The sequence below is a fragment of the Heteronotia binoei genome, chromosome 9 (genome assembly GCF_032191835.1).
Source record: "Heteronotia binoei isolate CCM8104 ecotype False Entrance Well chromosome 9, APGP_CSIRO_Hbin_v1, whole genome shotgun sequence".
NCBI classification, from domain to species: domain Eukaryota; kingdom Metazoa; phylum Chordata; class Lepidosauria; order Squamata; family Gekkonidae; genus Heteronotia; species Heteronotia binoei.
The window spans coordinates 62,061,377-62,078,235 of NC_083231.1; the positions used below are offsets into that span (position 1 = coordinate 62,061,377).

The window sequence follows — 16,859 nt, forward strand, 5'->3', positions numbered from 1 at the left end:
TCACCTGGTATGCCCCCCAGAAATGCTTGGGAGATCAAAGCTTACTGGTGATTCCTGGCCCAAAAGATTTCTGGCTGTCCTAAACTAGGGCTAGGACCTTTTCAGCCCTGGCCTGGAGGAATTCTCTACTTAGTAACATCTGCACCCTTGCTCAGTTCCTCAGGGTGTGTAAAACTGAGATGTTCCACCAGGCCTGCTGTTGAGGCAGCAATGGTTTTTGTCATGGTTTTCATCTGGCCTTGCCAATCCCAGCATGCGATCCACCCTGTGGAGGAGGGAAGTTATGTTTATGCCATCTTTTATCTGGAGAATCTATACTGTTTTATCTGTTTTAACCATTTGTTATTATCTATTTATATTCCTTAACTATCAAAACTATGAATCTAACTCACTGGTTTCTCTTTTTGGCAATCCACAGTATCCGTAAAACTCTCTTCCAATACCACATTTCAAAGGAAACAGCTTCCAGTCAGCTTTCTTCACTGTTCAACTTTCACACCCATACATAGTAATAGATCTTGATCTCAGTTGCCAATGACACATCTCTTGTCAGATCTTTTTTAGCTCCTTCATGGCTGCCCTTCCCAGTCTCCTCCTGATTCCATGGTTGCAGTCTCCCTTTTGGTTGATGACTGAGCCAAGGAATAGAAAATCTTTGTTAAATTTGTTAAATAGGAAATCTTCGTTAAATTTCAGTTTCTTCATCATCAACTCTAAAGTTCTGTAATTCTTCAGCAATCATTACTTTTGTTTTCTCGATGTTCAATCGTAAGCCTGCTTTGGCAATTTCTGCTTTAACCTTCATCAGTGGATGTTTCAAGTCATTGCTATTTTTTGCCAGTAATGTGCCATCATCTGCATATTTCAAATTCCACCAATTTTCACTCCAGCTTCATCTAAACCAACTTTTCTTCTGATATATTCTGCATACAGATTGAAAAGACTTACTCATATGCAAATTTAATTGGTAAAAAGTTCAACAAGCTATCAACTACCTTTTTCTCCCATTTGGGTTACAGCCCTACCAAAGGCACCCCATGCTTGTAAGCAGTATGTGATAGCATGCTTGTAAGGAGTAATACTAGAAAAATATCTGAATCCATGATTAAGACTCTACCACAGTGGACAAACATCTGTTTTGCATGCAGAAAGTCCCAGGTCTACATTTATTTATTTTATTCTACTTATATCCCGCCCTCCCTGCTGAGGCAGGCTCAGGGCAGCTCACACAGACATGCATGTGCATGATTAGACATAGTAGTACGGCATTAAAACCATAAAACATAGAGTAAAAATAAACATAAAATACATAACAAATGTTTCGGTGCCATGAGCTTACATTTTTCAATTTTATAGTTCTCTATAGATTTTATTTTCATTCAGAAGGATGCCCTCTGCAATATCTGCATCTTTCATAATGCATCAATAAGGAGCAGACATGCATTCAGTTATACAATCTCCCAGCTCACCAAGTGAACGTGCAAGAAGATTGTAGAAGCCTTGATTACAACTCACCCAGATTATGAATCTGCAATTTATCCTCAGTTCTCAAGCTTCATACAAAAATGAAAAAGGATTCATGCTTAATACTCTTTATTTTTGAATTTCCCGAATAAAAAACTCTCTTTCTCTCTCTGTATCTGTATTCTGGAAGATTGAACTTCCATTATACAAAATCACTTTTAGTTCTTAATGATATTTACATCACAGCCCCCACAGATCAAAAAGCTAGGGAGATCCATCCTTTCAAAGCTAAATTAGCACAGCAGAACAGCTAGAAAGTCTAGTTTTTGCAATGACAGTTCCTCTCCTTCCATACACATAATTATCTCCATGTTTTGAACAAGGTGTTAGAGAAGGTTAGGTTAGTTTTTGATGTGGAAAGGAGACTACCATGTAACTTTACCTACAAGCTCAAGTAGCACAAGCAGACTTTGTTGCAGTTTGTGCACTTTGTGTTATGCTTTGTTTGGCATAGAATCATAGAGTTGGAATGTACCTCCGGGGTCATCTAGTCCAACCCCCTGCACAATGCAGGAAACCCACAAATACCTACCCCAAATTCTTCATTGCTGTCAGATGGCCATCTAGCCTCTGTTTAAAAACCTCCAAGGAAGGAGAGCCCACCACCTCCTGAGGAAGCCTGTTCCACTGAGGAATTGCTCTAACAGTCATGAAGTTCTTCCTAATGTTGAGCCGGAAACTCTTTTGATTTAATTTCAACCCACTGGTTCTGGTCCTACCATCTGGGGCCACAGAAAACAATTCCACACCATCCTCTATCTGACAGCCCTTCAAGTACTTGAAGATGGTGATCATATCACCTCTCAGCCGCAGCCTCTCTGGGCTAAACATGCCCAGCTCCTTCAACCTTTCCTCACAAGACTTGATCTCCAGACACCTCACCATCTTCATCGCCCTCCTCTGGACCCATTCCAGCTATATTCTTCTTAAATGTTTGCCAGTTTCAACTCTTTCATATTCCCATATGTATTGCACTTTCCATTTTGCCCATGCCTACAGTCCAGAGCAGGATTATCAAACTCACTTTTTCTGAGGACCAGATCTGACATAAATGAGACCTTTCCGGGCCAGGTCATGTGTCATAAAATGTAATGCCAGGTAGTGGATATATCAACTTTATAAAGGACACAAATTCAATTAAATATTTTTTAAAAAAATTAAATATGCATAAAAGATTAGCACTTTTGCAATATTTTGTTATTTAACTGTCTCTGATAACTGACACCTCTTGCTCTGAATTACTGCATCAACATCTGGAGACAATGTCTATACTGTGCAATCTTGAGCGTGCTGTTCAAGTCTTGTTGTATAAGGTGCAAAGCTACTTTAGATTTATCGACATTCATTACAGAAATCTCATGGTCAATGCTTTGAGCCTAAGACCCAGGGGGAAACATGAAATGGCTGGGCATTGAGGACTTTTGTACGTAAGTTGCTTCATATGCTGGTCAGCCAATGAAGAAAACAGAGACTTTGCTCTATCTTGCATGATTGAGCAAGCCTGGCAAAGCAAGCTGTGATGAAGAAGGAAGTAAGAGAGAGGGAAGGAAGGCCTGATAACAGCCCTCTGGGGGCCTGATATGGCCCTTGGGCCACACAGTCAGCATCCATGGTCTAGTGGGTCACCTCACCTTAGGCCAAGTCTTGGGTTCTGTGGCCAGGTTTCACTCCCTCCAAAAAGGTTCTCCCCCATACTTGCAGCATGTATTTTGTTTCAATCTACTTAAACAATCTTTTGCAGTGACTACTTAGTATTATTAGCTTAACAGCCAGATTGACACCATAGTATATTTCAGAAGTGGAAAAAGATGTGCCAAAGTTCCAAAATGTATTCCAGGCAACTGAGATTTTCCAGCTGTAAAATTCAAAGCTTCAAGTGCTTGGAAGTAAGATTTGAATGCTGTGTCAGATCAATTGTGGGGCGGGGGGGGGGGGGGAGAAACCTGAAAAGCACAACAGACCAGATGTCTGCTGAACAGCTTCAAAGTGTTCTTCCTCCTACTCCCTGAAATGAAGAACTGAAACAGTATTTAACAAGTGCAACCCGACTTTCCATCTTCTTCCCAGATGGAGCCCTGGATTTTCCCTAATGCTTGTATGCATTAACTAATAGGGTGTGAAGCTGCAGTTTTCCAGATATACAAGGAAGGATTTCCACTGCCAAATCAAGTCTTTCCCTTTCACTGTTTCCAATACAGCCTTTGGAAAAAAAAAACCCAGCAATGTAAAGTTGTGCTTTCAACAAGCTCCTCACATAGATTGTCATCACAATGTCATTAGAGCTGCTGTCCCCAACTGCACTGGTAACTCAGACCTGACTTCTTTTTTTAAGTTCATTGTACAGAATGTACAGGGTCAGACTTACATATGAAATAAGAAAGTAACATTGAGATTAACAGCAGCATCATTTCTTTTCAAAGAAGTATGAGGAGAAATACCCTTTCACAACATTTCTTCTGAAGAGCTCTACCTTTTCCCCAAGTGATCTTCAAAAGTGACCTTCAGAGGACTAAAATAAGTGGTTTGTAGTTTAGAGAAAAAAAGCTGCACATTGATTCCCAAATGAAGCTCTCAGAAACTGGCGCTTGCTCTACTCTAACCCAAGTGGAATATATCATTTTAAAATATTGCCCTATAAGCTTTATTGTACTGGCTCCCTGTAGGTTTCAAGAATTTGTCAAAGCATAGGTTTTGAGTAGGGATGTATAGCCCGCCTCGGTGGGGAGGGCAGGATATAATTCGAATAAATAAATAAATAATAAATAAATAAAAATAGACAGCAGCCCTATAATCTAGGGATGTGCATTCGATTTGGCCGAACCGTATATACAGCCGAATCACCACTGATTCGGCTGTATACGGAATTGGCTGTAGCCGATTCCCATTGACGCCTATTATGCGGCAGCCGAATACGGCTTGCCGTATACTGCCGAATAGCTATTTGGAAGTATACGGCTGTCAATGGAAAAGCCGGGAAAGCAGCTTTTGCAGCCTCAGGGGAGCTGCTTGCCTACTTTCCCGCCTTTAGTAGCCTCTTCCCGCCTCTCCCATAGCCTCCCTGGGATCAGGGAGGGGGGCAGGGGGAAGAGGAGCCCCAGCAGCCAATCTAAAGCATGCATTTGCAAAATGCATTGCAAATGCATGCTTTGCAGGGCTGTTGTGTAGCTGATGGCCCAGCCATCAGCTACATTGTTGTTATTTTGATCTTTTGCTTACTTGGGTATCCAAGTAAGCACTGTTGTCTGGCCTATCAGAGAGCAGTGCTATTTTTTGAAATTGCTCTCTGTAGGGCCAGAGAACCTTTTTAAGGAGTCTTCCTGGCTGGATTCCTCCATTGCTGCTATGTTGGTGTATGTGGGTTGGAATGAGAGATTGTGCTGCTGCTGGCTGGCCCTTGGCTTCAGCTGCTGCCTGCTGCTCTCTCACTCAGCCTTACCAGACTTCCCTGGAGTAGAGAAGACAAGGTAAGACAGTTTTGGGGTTCTTGTTTTAGTTTTGTTGGTAAAAGGACTAGAGTCCCTTTACTTGCCCAGATTTGGGTGGGTGAGTACTGGGTGGGTAGCCTATTTGGGGTTGGGGTTGGGGTTAGGTTCTGCTGGGGGTGGGGGCCTGGGGTGGGGTGGGGTTTGCTAATTTGCCCATATCTTAATTTAGTGAGAAGACTTTTAAAAGTGCAGTGTCCTTTTACTTCTCCTGATTTGGGTGGCTTGGATTTCTTGGGGTTAGGGTGAAAGGGGTTTTTTTTGGGGGGAAGGGGTTGGCAAAGTTCCTGTATTGTTAAAAGTTGAGGGTTTTTTACTGTTTTAAAAGTATTCAGTGTTTGATTTGTTGCTGCTGTGTTGTGCTGCTGCTGTTACTTTTATCTTCAGGTTATTGGGGGGGGTGCTGTTTGGCCTAATTTTCATTGTTTAAAAGGCCACTTTTGTCCCCCTTTTCCTGGTTCTGGTTTTAGGGGTGGGGGTGTTGTTGACTGATTTGGCCTGAGTTTTCTTATTGGTGAAAGGTCACTTTTTAAACACTTGAGTTGCTTGGCCTTTTTTCCTGTTGTCCCTTTTCCTGGTTTGGGGGTGGGGGTGTTGTTGACTTATTTGGCCTGAGCTTTCTTGTTGGTGAAAAGGCCACTTTTTTAACACTTGGCCTTTTGTGATTCTGCTGGTTTTGTTTTGGTTTTTTAAAATTACCTCTGGTTGGTGTAGGGGTTGGTGAGGGTGTGTGTGGGCTGGGTCACTTTCTTGTTTTTATAGAATAGATTGTGTGTTCTGTGGCAGGGAAGCTGGCACCTGGGTGAGAGACCCAGAACCAGCAGGCTTGTTGTGGTTGGCCAGCTCTCCCTGTGTTGTTTGGGGCAGGGCTGGAGAGCTGGCATCTGTAGATTGTGTGTTCTGTGGCAGAGAAGCTGGCACCTGGGTGAGAGACCCAGAACCAGCAGGCTTGTTGTGGTTGGCCAGCTCTCCCCGTGTTGTTTGGGGCAGGGCTGGAGAGCTGGCATCTGGGTTTGCTGCAGCCAGGTCTGCCTCAAACCCCCTGTCCCCCAGTAGCCTCTAATTATGCCCTATGTTGCCATTGATGTCAATGGCCCATAGGGTATAATGATGGAATAGGAGCACCCTCTTTGGGTGCCCCTGGAATGGAATCCCCTGGCCCAATCTTTTTGGGGCTTGGGGGGGTTGGAGGGGAGAGTCCCCTGCAGGACCCCTGCAAATTTGGGGGCTCTCCCTCAAACCCCCTCCCCTCCAGGCGGCTTCAAATATACCCTATTTGCCATTGATTTCAATGGCCCATAGGGTATAATAGGGCCGTATATTCGGAAATAGCCGCGCATCTACCGTATATGCGGCTATTCCGAATGCGGTATTCAGCAGTATACGGGGATTCCGAATTTTTTTCCCCTGTATACTTCCGAATCCGTGTAATGCCTAATTTTTTTTTGCACAATCCTATCCCCACTGCACCACAGCAACTTGCTACATGACCTGAGCCCATTGCTCTCTCTCAGCCTAAGCTACCTTACAAAATCGTTGTGGTGAGGGTAATGTGGAAGTGGGAGAATGATGCCATCAGCTGCCCTGTATCCTCACTGGGGAGAAAAGCAGGTTATAGATTTTTAAAAGCATTTCTGAATGAATGGAATATCAAACAGGAAAAGTATGGATAAAGAAAACAAATGAGGAAACTAACAATCATCTGTTTTCCTGGAGTCTAGCTATTATTTTATTGCAATTATCTCTCTTTCTAAGCTTCTTTGAATACTTGTCAAAGTAGAAAGACAGGATATAACTATTCCAAACAAACAAAAAAGAACCAACCAATTGTTAGACAAATTTACAAACATTCACAGCAAATCATCTTAAAACACTCACAATCAGTCAAGTCAAAAAAATTATGGTTACTTCATCAGGCTTACAAAGCGAGACTAACAGAGGTGGTTTGCCATTGCCTGCCTCTACACAGCGACAATGGTATTTCTTGGTAGTCTCCCATCCAAATACTAACTAGGATCAACCCTGCTTAGCTTCCAAGATCTAAAGAGATCAGGCTGTTCAGGTCAGGGTCACAATGCCATTACATTCCCTTTAGACAGAAAAAGCAGGATATTACAGGGAAATAGATTTTCCTTGGAGATTCTGACCAAGCAAAGTTTGGTTTTACATTCCCAAACAGAAAATCAAACCTGACCAATCTTGAGTGTGATTCCTCAGAGTAATACTTCTATCAACAAAGAAGACCTTTGAGTAGATATGTAAATATATCTTTACATACAAAGAAACAATCATATAGGCTGAAATAATACAATTACAGAAGCCAAACATCTCAAACTGTTTTTATACCTGAAGCCAGAAAAGGCTTTGCCTTTGCTTTGGACAATCAAGGCTTCAGCAAACAGAACAGAAAATAACAAGTCCTACTGAAGTTATTTCCCATCACTTAGCAGATGTGTAACCAATCTAAATAAATCTTGTTGTTCCATATTTTATGTACATTGTTTTATGTTGAGGGATTTTATTGTTATATTCTTGTTTGGACTGGTATATTGTATTTTATTTCTGTTGTAACCCGCCCTGAACCTACTCTACTCTATCCCGCAGGAGGAGTGAGATAGAAATCCCACAAACAAACAAACAAAATTACTTTTTATCTAAACACTGTTGGAAGGTTATTGCTGCAGATAGTAATAAGAAAGTGTCAGTATTAGAATCTAACCCTCCCAAAGTAAGTTATACTCAATTTGAAACCACATTGGTCACTTATCAGTTCCATCCTACCAGGGTGGTTCACATATGCACATTCAACAAATTGGCTTCTGATAGCATTCACTCATACAATAAGCCTTCTTTTGACGCAAGAGGTACTTGAGTCAGCTCAATGAACCAGAGGAAGGTGCCACCACTAAGCATAAGAACATAAGAACATAAGAGAAGCCATGTTGGATCAGGCCAACGGCCCATCAAGTCCAACACTCTGTGTCACACAGTGGCAAAAAATGTTATATACACACATACACTGTGGCTAATAGCCACTGGTGGACCTGTGCTCCATACACTGTGGCTAATAGCCACTGATGGACCTGTGCTCCATATTTTTATCTAAACCCCTCTTGAAGGTGGCTATAGATCTGTTGGATCCAACCCATCATAGCTACAAAATCATGTAATGCTTATGTCAAGAGGCCACTATAGATCACAGAATTTTAAATTCACATCACATCACTATAAACCCCAATGAGTTTCTAATGGAGTCAGTTCACACACCTGACAGTCACGAAGCAGCAATGAAACATCTGTAAACTAGGCCCGTATTTCCTCATTAACACCCAATATGGACGCCTACTTCAGCTATTTGCCAATGTAGATACCACCCAACTTCTTTTGATACAAAAAGCATACAAACAGAGAAGATCTACAACACCCTTTTGCCCCAATGTGGTTCGACACTGCCTTCAAAAACATTCAAAAGCTGCTAACATACAACAGCACTGCTACTCTCTCATCAAGGAATCTGCCCTCTCAGCAAACAAGAAACAGTTTTATGCAACTTAAATGTCAGATCTACTGTAGCCTATTAAAATATTTACACAGGAGAAATGGTAGGGTGCTATAAAAAGAAAAACATTTTCTTGCCTCTTGGTCCCCCTCCCCAATAATTTGTAATCTAAACATTTCTATCCCAAGGGCAAAGCTTCTATCCAATAAAATGCATGAAGCCAGCAGAAAAGAAAGAGTGCCTCTCAAGTATCAGAGGAAAGGAACAAGTTATCCTGTTGCAAAAACCTGGCATCAGAAATGACTCTTCTGTTTGGAACAAGGAAGAAAAACAGATCATCATAAAGCTTGAAGGTACCATTTAAAAAAAATAACCACAATTGCACCTGTTTACAAACATGGTACATTGAAAAAGTCCCAAATAAGCACGACGTCATAGCACCAAAGAGCCAAATACATATCCAAGAAGCAGATCATGCCAGTGCATAATTATTCCCATAATCCAGATTCTCTTATTCTCATAGTGTAAAACACAATCCAAAGGAAAGTTGTTACTGCTCTTTTTTGGCCATCAAATCACTACTGACTTATGGCAATTCAATTAGGTTTTCATGGCAAGAGACGTCCAGAGGTGGCTTGCCACTGCCTGCCTCTGCATTGTGACCCTGGTATTTCTTGGTGGTCTTCCAGAGTTGACCCTGCTTAGCTTCCAAGATCTGATGAGATCAGGCTAGCCTGGGCTATCCAAGTCAGGGCTTTCATGCAACAAGCCCCACTAAACTTGGATAGCACCGCCATACAAAGGCAAAGTTCCAGGTAGATTGTACCCCAAAGCACTTCTTTTTGCTCTCAATCACACCTCAAAAAAAAAAATCACAATTCTGGCCCATCATGGCCTTCATAGTGGGGACAACAAAGGATCAAGACTAGATTTCCAACCATATCCTTGGGATATTTTTTCAATACTGACATCAGTAAGCACAGAGGAACTACAGGAACAGCACAGAGAGAAAGAGGGAAAAGATAGCGTAAAGTGAAGGAGACCCGTGCTGCAGAGTGGTAAGCTGCAGTACTGCAGTCCAAGCTCTGTTCATGACCTGAGTTTGATCCTGGAGGAAGCTGGGTTCAGATAGCCGGCTCAAGGTTGATTTAGCCTTCCATCCTTCCAAGGTCGGTAAAATGAGTACCCAGCTTGCTGGGGGGGGGGAGTGTAAATGACTGGGGAAGGCAATGGCAAACCACCCCATAAAAAGTCTGCCGTGAAAACATCCTGATGCAATGTTACCCCAGAGTTAGAAACAACTGGTGCTTGCACAGGGGACTACCTTTACCTTTAAAGTGAAGGAAGTGTGACCTAAACATTTCAAACTAAATCAAGATCAAGGCACATTAAGAGGTGATTCATAGGGAGGAAATTCTGTAGTGTCTACCTGTTTCTTAGTTCCACTATGGCAGAGAAGCCCAACAAGTTTTAGTTAAGCCTAGACTAAATTGAACTAAGTCTGAAAGAAATAAAGCCAGCATACAGTTAAACTGGGGGAAAGCTACAAGGGCAGATGTAACATAATTGAAGAATATGGTTGAACTGTAGTCCACAGGAAGACTAAAGGATGGGAAAAGTCGATTTAGCTGAACTTATGTTCCCCAACAATCCTCTAATCACTTCTAGCCAGATCACACATGCTGAGATATACATCCCATAGTCTCAAAGCTGGGCTGAAAAACTGTGGGACTATAAGTTAGCCACCTGAAATAAGGTCCTTTCTCTTTGCCTCCTCCCTTCATTGCCTTTTGATCCCCAATGAGTAAAGCCATTGGAGGCACAGAACAATCTCCCTGAACTAAAAATTAAAGGAACCACAGGCAGACCCAGTGCTAGGACCTCGGGCATCCCAGGCCAATATTTGCCCCGCTCCCTTCCCCGCACCTGCCCTGCAGCCACACACACACCCTGACTGCAGGGAGGGCAGGTGGCTGTGCAGCCGGGGAGGGCTGGACAGGCTCCTGGCCAGCCATGTCTGCACTTCTTAGGGCAGTCTTGGAGCACCTCTGAGAGTGGACTGCATAGGTGCAGCTTGCCTGCAGCCCCATTCAGGTTTCTTGGGCAGACCCAAGAAGGCTGAGCTGGGGCTGCAGGTGAGCTGCATCTATGCCCCGCCTGGCTGCTCTCGCCTTCAAGACAAGAACAGCCAGGTAGGGAGAGTTCTCCTCTGAGGCCAGCTTCCCTCATGAGAAGAGCAGCTGGGTTGGGGAGTGTTCTCCTCTGAGCCTAGCTCATGCATACAGTCGCAAACAAGACAAGCTCCCTATTAGGGTTTATTATGAAAGGGACTGAAAATAGAATGGCATAATGGCACTACATAAATCTGTGGTACAACTGCATTTGGAATACCATGGATAGTTCTGTTTTCCCATCTAAAAACTTACGTTTCTTTCTGCATCTTTTTCAAACAACTTAAACAAGGGATCATCACCTAAGAAGAAAGGCTAAACCATCTGTGGTTTAGGAGAAAAGATGACTATCAGGAGACATGATAGAGGCTCATAGAATTATGCATGGTTTGAAGAAACAGGATAGAACATTTTTTCCTATAATAATTCTAGAACTCAGGGGCACTCAATGAAGTTAACATGCAGTACATTCAGAATAGAAGAAAATTAAGTAATATCTACATTGCATGCAATTAATTTATGGAATCTGCTGCCACAAGATGTACTAGAACCACTGTGTTTAGATGGTTTTAAATTAATTACAGAATGCTAAGACTTTGTTAATTAAGCTAAGGAACTCCTCACCACACATACCAACCAGCATAAGGAAAGTAAGAATATGCTTCAAGAAGCACTGAATGTTGAGCCATGCTTCAAAAAAATACTTCACTTCAAAAATACTTCAAGATACTCAGTTAGAATCCAGGATAGGAAGATTGGGTGGAGGGGATTTCCAAACTGTCCCCCTGCATTGTTATTGTCCCTGGTTTGTTAATACTTAGGTAATGCTGCCTAAATGGAACCATGTTCACAGAGTGTATGCTTCGCACACCAGTTGCTAAAGGAGAAACAGAAGCAGAGTGAGGTAGACTTCCCAGAAACATATGATGCACTCACAGTGCAATTCTATGCAGATTTATTCCAGTCTAAACCCACTGAAATCAATCTGGAATAACTCTGCACAGGATTGCACAGTAAATAGTAGGGTCAAGCAGTATTCCTCTTACATTCTTAATGGATTCTCTGGCATCAAAGTAGACACCACACTGAGTTACTTTTAAAGCATGATAAAATACCATGACTTCAGCTCAACCATGGAATGTAGTACATAAAATCCATACATGGGACAATTCTTATTGAAAGACACTACAGGTGCAGAAATCCTGCTCACAATAAATCAGAAAGAATACAGTAAACTGAACAAAAGTAGAGTGGAAAGTATTTGAGAAATGAAAGAAGTATGAAAATTAGCCTTAATTTATTATATTGAGTGCTTCTAGGTCCTGGAACAATCAAAACAAAGCATCCAACCACTCACCTTTTCAAATGATATTCCTTCCCTGGCCACAGACAAGTTTTGCCATCTTGTTTCCATCCCAAATGGTAGGCTATTCCTTCCTGATTAGAGTATCCAAACATCTGATTCCCAGTGACCACTGATAGAAATCAGTAAGCAACCAGACCACTAAGCAGCCACAAAGGGTTAAAAATAAAAATTCAAGAACTACAGAATACCTGTTCTGTCTTAAAAAGTAATAACTGCATGACTGATTCATGCATTTATTTCTGACGCATAGTTTCTCGGCAATCTGTACCTGCTTGTGGAACAGAAGTAAAATGGTCCGAACTATGCATACAATTCAAAGACAAATCGCAGAGGGATATACATACTGCAGCAAAAAAAAAACAAAAACGGAATACTGTAGCACAAATGTATTTCTTGTGGCATAAGCTTTTATAGATTAGAGCTGCCTTTATCAGATGGCTCTAGTCCACAAAAATGTGTGCCACAAGGAACCTGTTAGTCTTTCATTCAAGCAAAGAGACCAGGCGTATATGTTGATGACATTCCCCCTCCCAAAAAAACCCCTGAGGGATTTAAATGTCAACCAGGTCATGGTTTACTGGCTTGTCTGCTACCTATACTATTCCCAACTTTTTGAAAATTTGGAACTGCTAACCCAAACTGACAATCATAGTTTTGGATCTGCCGGGACATGTCAGCAATCCTGTTGCTCAATTTTTCTGCTCACTGTTAACACTTGCTGTGAACTGTTATGAGCTGAACTTCCCCCACCCCAGATGCTAATGCTGGCTTCCTCTTCTTTTCTTTTTTTTTTAAGGGACACATTTATAAAGTTACATTGAGATAGCAAGAACTTCAATCTCAGACTGGATTATAGGATCAAGGCATTAAACAGAACCTGAGGCAATATTTCCAAGTAGTTAAGGGGGCAGGGGGGCGCTTCTCATTCACTCCTACCTCTTTTAAGAATAAATAATCATGTAAATAATAACATGATGAGTTTTATCAGTACAGAGGATTGGCAGCAACAGGGAAGGGAAGGAAAAGACCACTGACTATTCAAAAAGTGCAGAAGTTGCTCACTTTGGGATCCCAGATCATATCAACTATCTGGGAGACTCAGTTTCACTGACTTGGGTATCAAAATATATATTAAAAAACTGCCTAGTCCAATGACAACCAAAACACAGACAAACATTAGTCAGGATCAATCACCCAGACAAAAGGAAACACAGGCAGGTGAAAAGTTTGCTGCATTTTTTAAGGATGGTGTTTATTGACCTTGGATGACAGCAGTGTATCTGTGCAAACACAGACAACAGTCTGACTGTGTGGTTGTGAGATGTTTGTCTGCTGGTTTTTGACAGTGTGGACACAGCCTAACGTTATCCTTGCAGACTACTCAAAGTGACCACTTGGAAGTGTGAAAATAGCTTTATTAAAAAGTGGAATTTCAGGTTAGGGAAGACATGGGATTAAAAAATAAACTCCAGAAGTATTAAATCCAGCTATCAGAATGGCACTAAGGGTATCAAAGTGCACCAAATTATTTACATCCCCATAAGAACCAACGCCAATATATATTCTCTAAAGAACCAATACTTTTAGAGCAAGCAAAAAATCCTGCATTTAATATAGGAATTGCAAGGCTTTTTTGCAGCAGGAGTTCCTTTGCATATGAGGCCACATACCCCTGACGTAGCCAGTCCTCCAAGAGTTTACAGTAGGCCCTGTGAGAAGAGCCCTGTAAGCTCTTGGAGGATTGGCTACAGCAGGGGTGTGTGATCTAATATGCAAAGGAGCTCCTGCTACAAAAAAAGCCCTGAGAATCAGTGTCAGGGAAAGATTTTATTTTTCCGTTGTTTCCATAGTTTGTATATGATAAATGTATTAAGACTGTAATTCAAGAAGGTTGGCACATTCCAATGAGCGAAAGGGGATTTAGAATTATTTTAAAAAATCCACCAGATTTCCAAGTCTCTGAGTTACAGATTCTTCCTTTACCTCAATCACTGCATTGCTTCAATGCTCTGGATTCCCAGTTCAGACAGATTTTCCAAGCGTGGCTAAATCTGCTGCATGTGTGAATTGGCAACAAACACACAGACATGCATGTTATAGTACACACATACAATGAGAAGCCATAACTGGCAACAACTCCCATGCATCAAGCATGTAGATTCAGCAACATATATGTGCGTGTGATGATCATATGTGACAGCTGTACCTCATTTTGTACACAACAGGACTTTCTATAAAGGAAAAATGCAACACAGATTCATGTTTACATTTATAGTAAAAATTCAGCTGGTGAAATTCCTAAGACCAATTGTATGATCAGGTTCCAACAGGATCTTCTGTCGTTTTTGTAGTGATTGACTACTTTAGAAAGGTTACCACCTTGAAGACTAAACCACCCTATGCCTTCTTTTGCACAAGTAAGACAACAACGACCACAAGCATCCTGGAAAAATCTAATGGAAAAATGTGGCCCAGTCTCCCCTCCCTATCTGCGGGCAGTAATCAGAAGTGAAAAGCTGGTTCACTCAAAGCACTTTGCAAAATACTACAAAACCCGAAATGTGCATTTGACGCTTTCGAAAAGAAGTTTGGAGGCGAGCCGGCTCTTTCGGGTGAGTGGGCAACGGCAGTCTTCTTCAGTCACCAGGAGCCTACAAGCAAGATCTAGGCTGTTGGGTAAGAAAGCAAAAGGACTGGAACTGGGGGGGGGGGGGGGGGGAGGAGGGTTTAAAAAAAAAAACAAGGAAGGGCGACGCAGGGGGAAAGGGAGCTGAAGGAAGACACGAGAAAGGCAAACACAGGAAGGAAGGAAGGACCGGAGAACTGGGACGCGGCGCCCCGAGAACCCGCCAGTCTCGCGAAAAACACTTACGTAGCGTTTCAACTTCTTCTCCGGCGGCGACTTTCGGAGCCAGCCCGAGCAGACCACCTCCCCGCCGCTCATGGCTGCTTCACACCCCAAGGAGGGGAATCTTCTCTCGGCAGCTGCGGCGCGGCTGGGCCGAGACAACCCAGAGACCCAGCAGTAGCACCGCGCCTGCCCGCCTGCCCGCTCCGGCCTCCTCCGGCTACTCTGGGGGAAGGGAGACAAGAGGGGAGGAGAGGGAAAGAGGAGGAGACGGCCGGGAAAGGGTGAGAGTGAAAGAGAGGGCGGGAGGGGTCTGTGTATATATGCCGGCGCTAAGCGCCGAGACAGACAGAGTAGCTTGGATCGGGCAGGGCGGAGGGTCGCCAAGACGGGGTGGACCAGCAGCGCCGGACTCTCCTCCCCCAGGGAGGCACCCGGGTGTGGGAAGGCAGCATAGGGCAGCCCCCACACGGGTCAACGCAAGTTTCAGCGATCCAGCCGGGGAAAGTCTCTTCCCACGACGCCCTGTGTTTGGAAAGCCCTCTCTCGCAAGCATAGATCTAGAGCAGGAGTCTTGCGCCCGCCCCCCAAGCGCGGAGGGAGCGCGCGGCCGGGGTCGCTTCTCTCTGCTGGTGCTCGGGCGCCGCTGCCTGCAGCTGCTGGATGCCAGTCTCTTGTTTTCCCTGCCGCCTTATCCAGCGGGAAGGTGGAAGGACAGAGGAGCCAACTGCAGTAGAACGCTGAGCTACTTTAGGGGACGGCCCTGTGGAATCTTGAGGGCGGCGGAGCTCTAAGCCTAGAATGTTGAGATTTTGGCACGGAGCGGGAGGGAGGGGATTGGGGAGGTGTTCCCTGTGTCGCGGCGGCAGCAGGAGGTTTGCCCTCTTTAGCCAAGGCGCGGGTTCTCGCCAGTTTCGTACTGTTTTTGCCCACTCTTAAGCGCCTCTCTCCCTTCCTCCCCCAACGCTGGCCTCTGGTATTTCGTATATACTCCCCTTCCAAAACAGAGGAGCCGAGACTTTCTTTGAAATTCTGCCAGAAACACTTTTTGCTTCTCCACCTCCGAAGAACAAGGGACGGAATAGAGAGAAACCTACAGAAGGGATCCTGGGATATGTAGTTCTCAAAAGTAATGACAAAAATGGGACAAAATTGCAGGAGCCCTGAGAAACGGAGAAGCTTTCATCCTACAACGCTGAACTGAATAAATGTTTTTGGCAAATGACAGACTCTGGCGAGAAGCCGTCTGAAAAGTGTGTAGCTTTTCAGTGGGGATTCTGGATAAATAAAGTCGCAACTGCTGGCAGTTCGAGGAAGTAAGGTTATTTGTATGGGCTCAGGGTTCCGCCTCTTTATTACCTGGCCGGCAGTTTGCACAGATCACATTTAGAATTAGGCCAAATGAAAAGTTCTAAATTTTATATGATTGAAATAAATTGTATAAATCAAGGGATATAAAAATAAATTGCCTTTTCCCCTGTATCGGGGAAGCACCTCTATGTTCTCGATGCTTTCTACTTAACAGAATCATCATATATAAGGAAGTTTCCGGGAAGAGGGGGGCAACGTTGGCCGAAAGACTGTTTTAATAAAGTAATAAAAAAAATACTGTACACGTCTCATTGGTAACACAGAATTCCCACGTGCCTGCTACTAAAGGTGATGACATTAGTATTGTAGAAAAAAGGGATTGAAAGGGGAACTAGAATTGCGCAGGCGCGAGCCTTCAGCTGTCTAAGGTGGATCGAAAAGAAACTAACAACGCTATATCCACTTATCCAGTAACATTACATGGGAATTGCATTGCAAAGCTCTTAGGGCTTGCTTTCGGGGGCAGAAATAGCCTCAGAAAGCACCCTCCATAATGTTTTCCATGGGTGACTCGTGTAGAGAAGATGAACTAAAAGGAAATGACAAGAATTCCCGCTGGGGAAAAGGATATACTTGAAGGCCTATTGGATATAATGGG

General features: G+C 43.3%; 1 protein-coding gene across 2 annotated transcripts in view; it reads right to left on the bottom strand.

The window, feature by feature from the left end:
* GAB1 (GRB2 associated binding protein 1) overlaps nt 1-15,130 on the bottom strand; it is a 112,159-nt gene extending 97,029 nt beyond the window's left edge. The window contains exon 1 of one of the 2 annotated variants that reach the window (XM_060246709.1): nt 14,915-15,130. In XM_060246709.1, coding sequence (XP_060102692.1) covers nt 14,915-14,986 — 72 coding nt within the window. In that variant the 5' untranslated portion in view covers nt 14,987-15,130. The remainder of the gene's footprint in view (nt 1-14,914) is intronic. The other variant, XM_060246708.1, reaches the window with a different exon arrangement.
* Between the last annotated feature and the right edge of the window lie 1,729 nt (nt 15,131-16,859).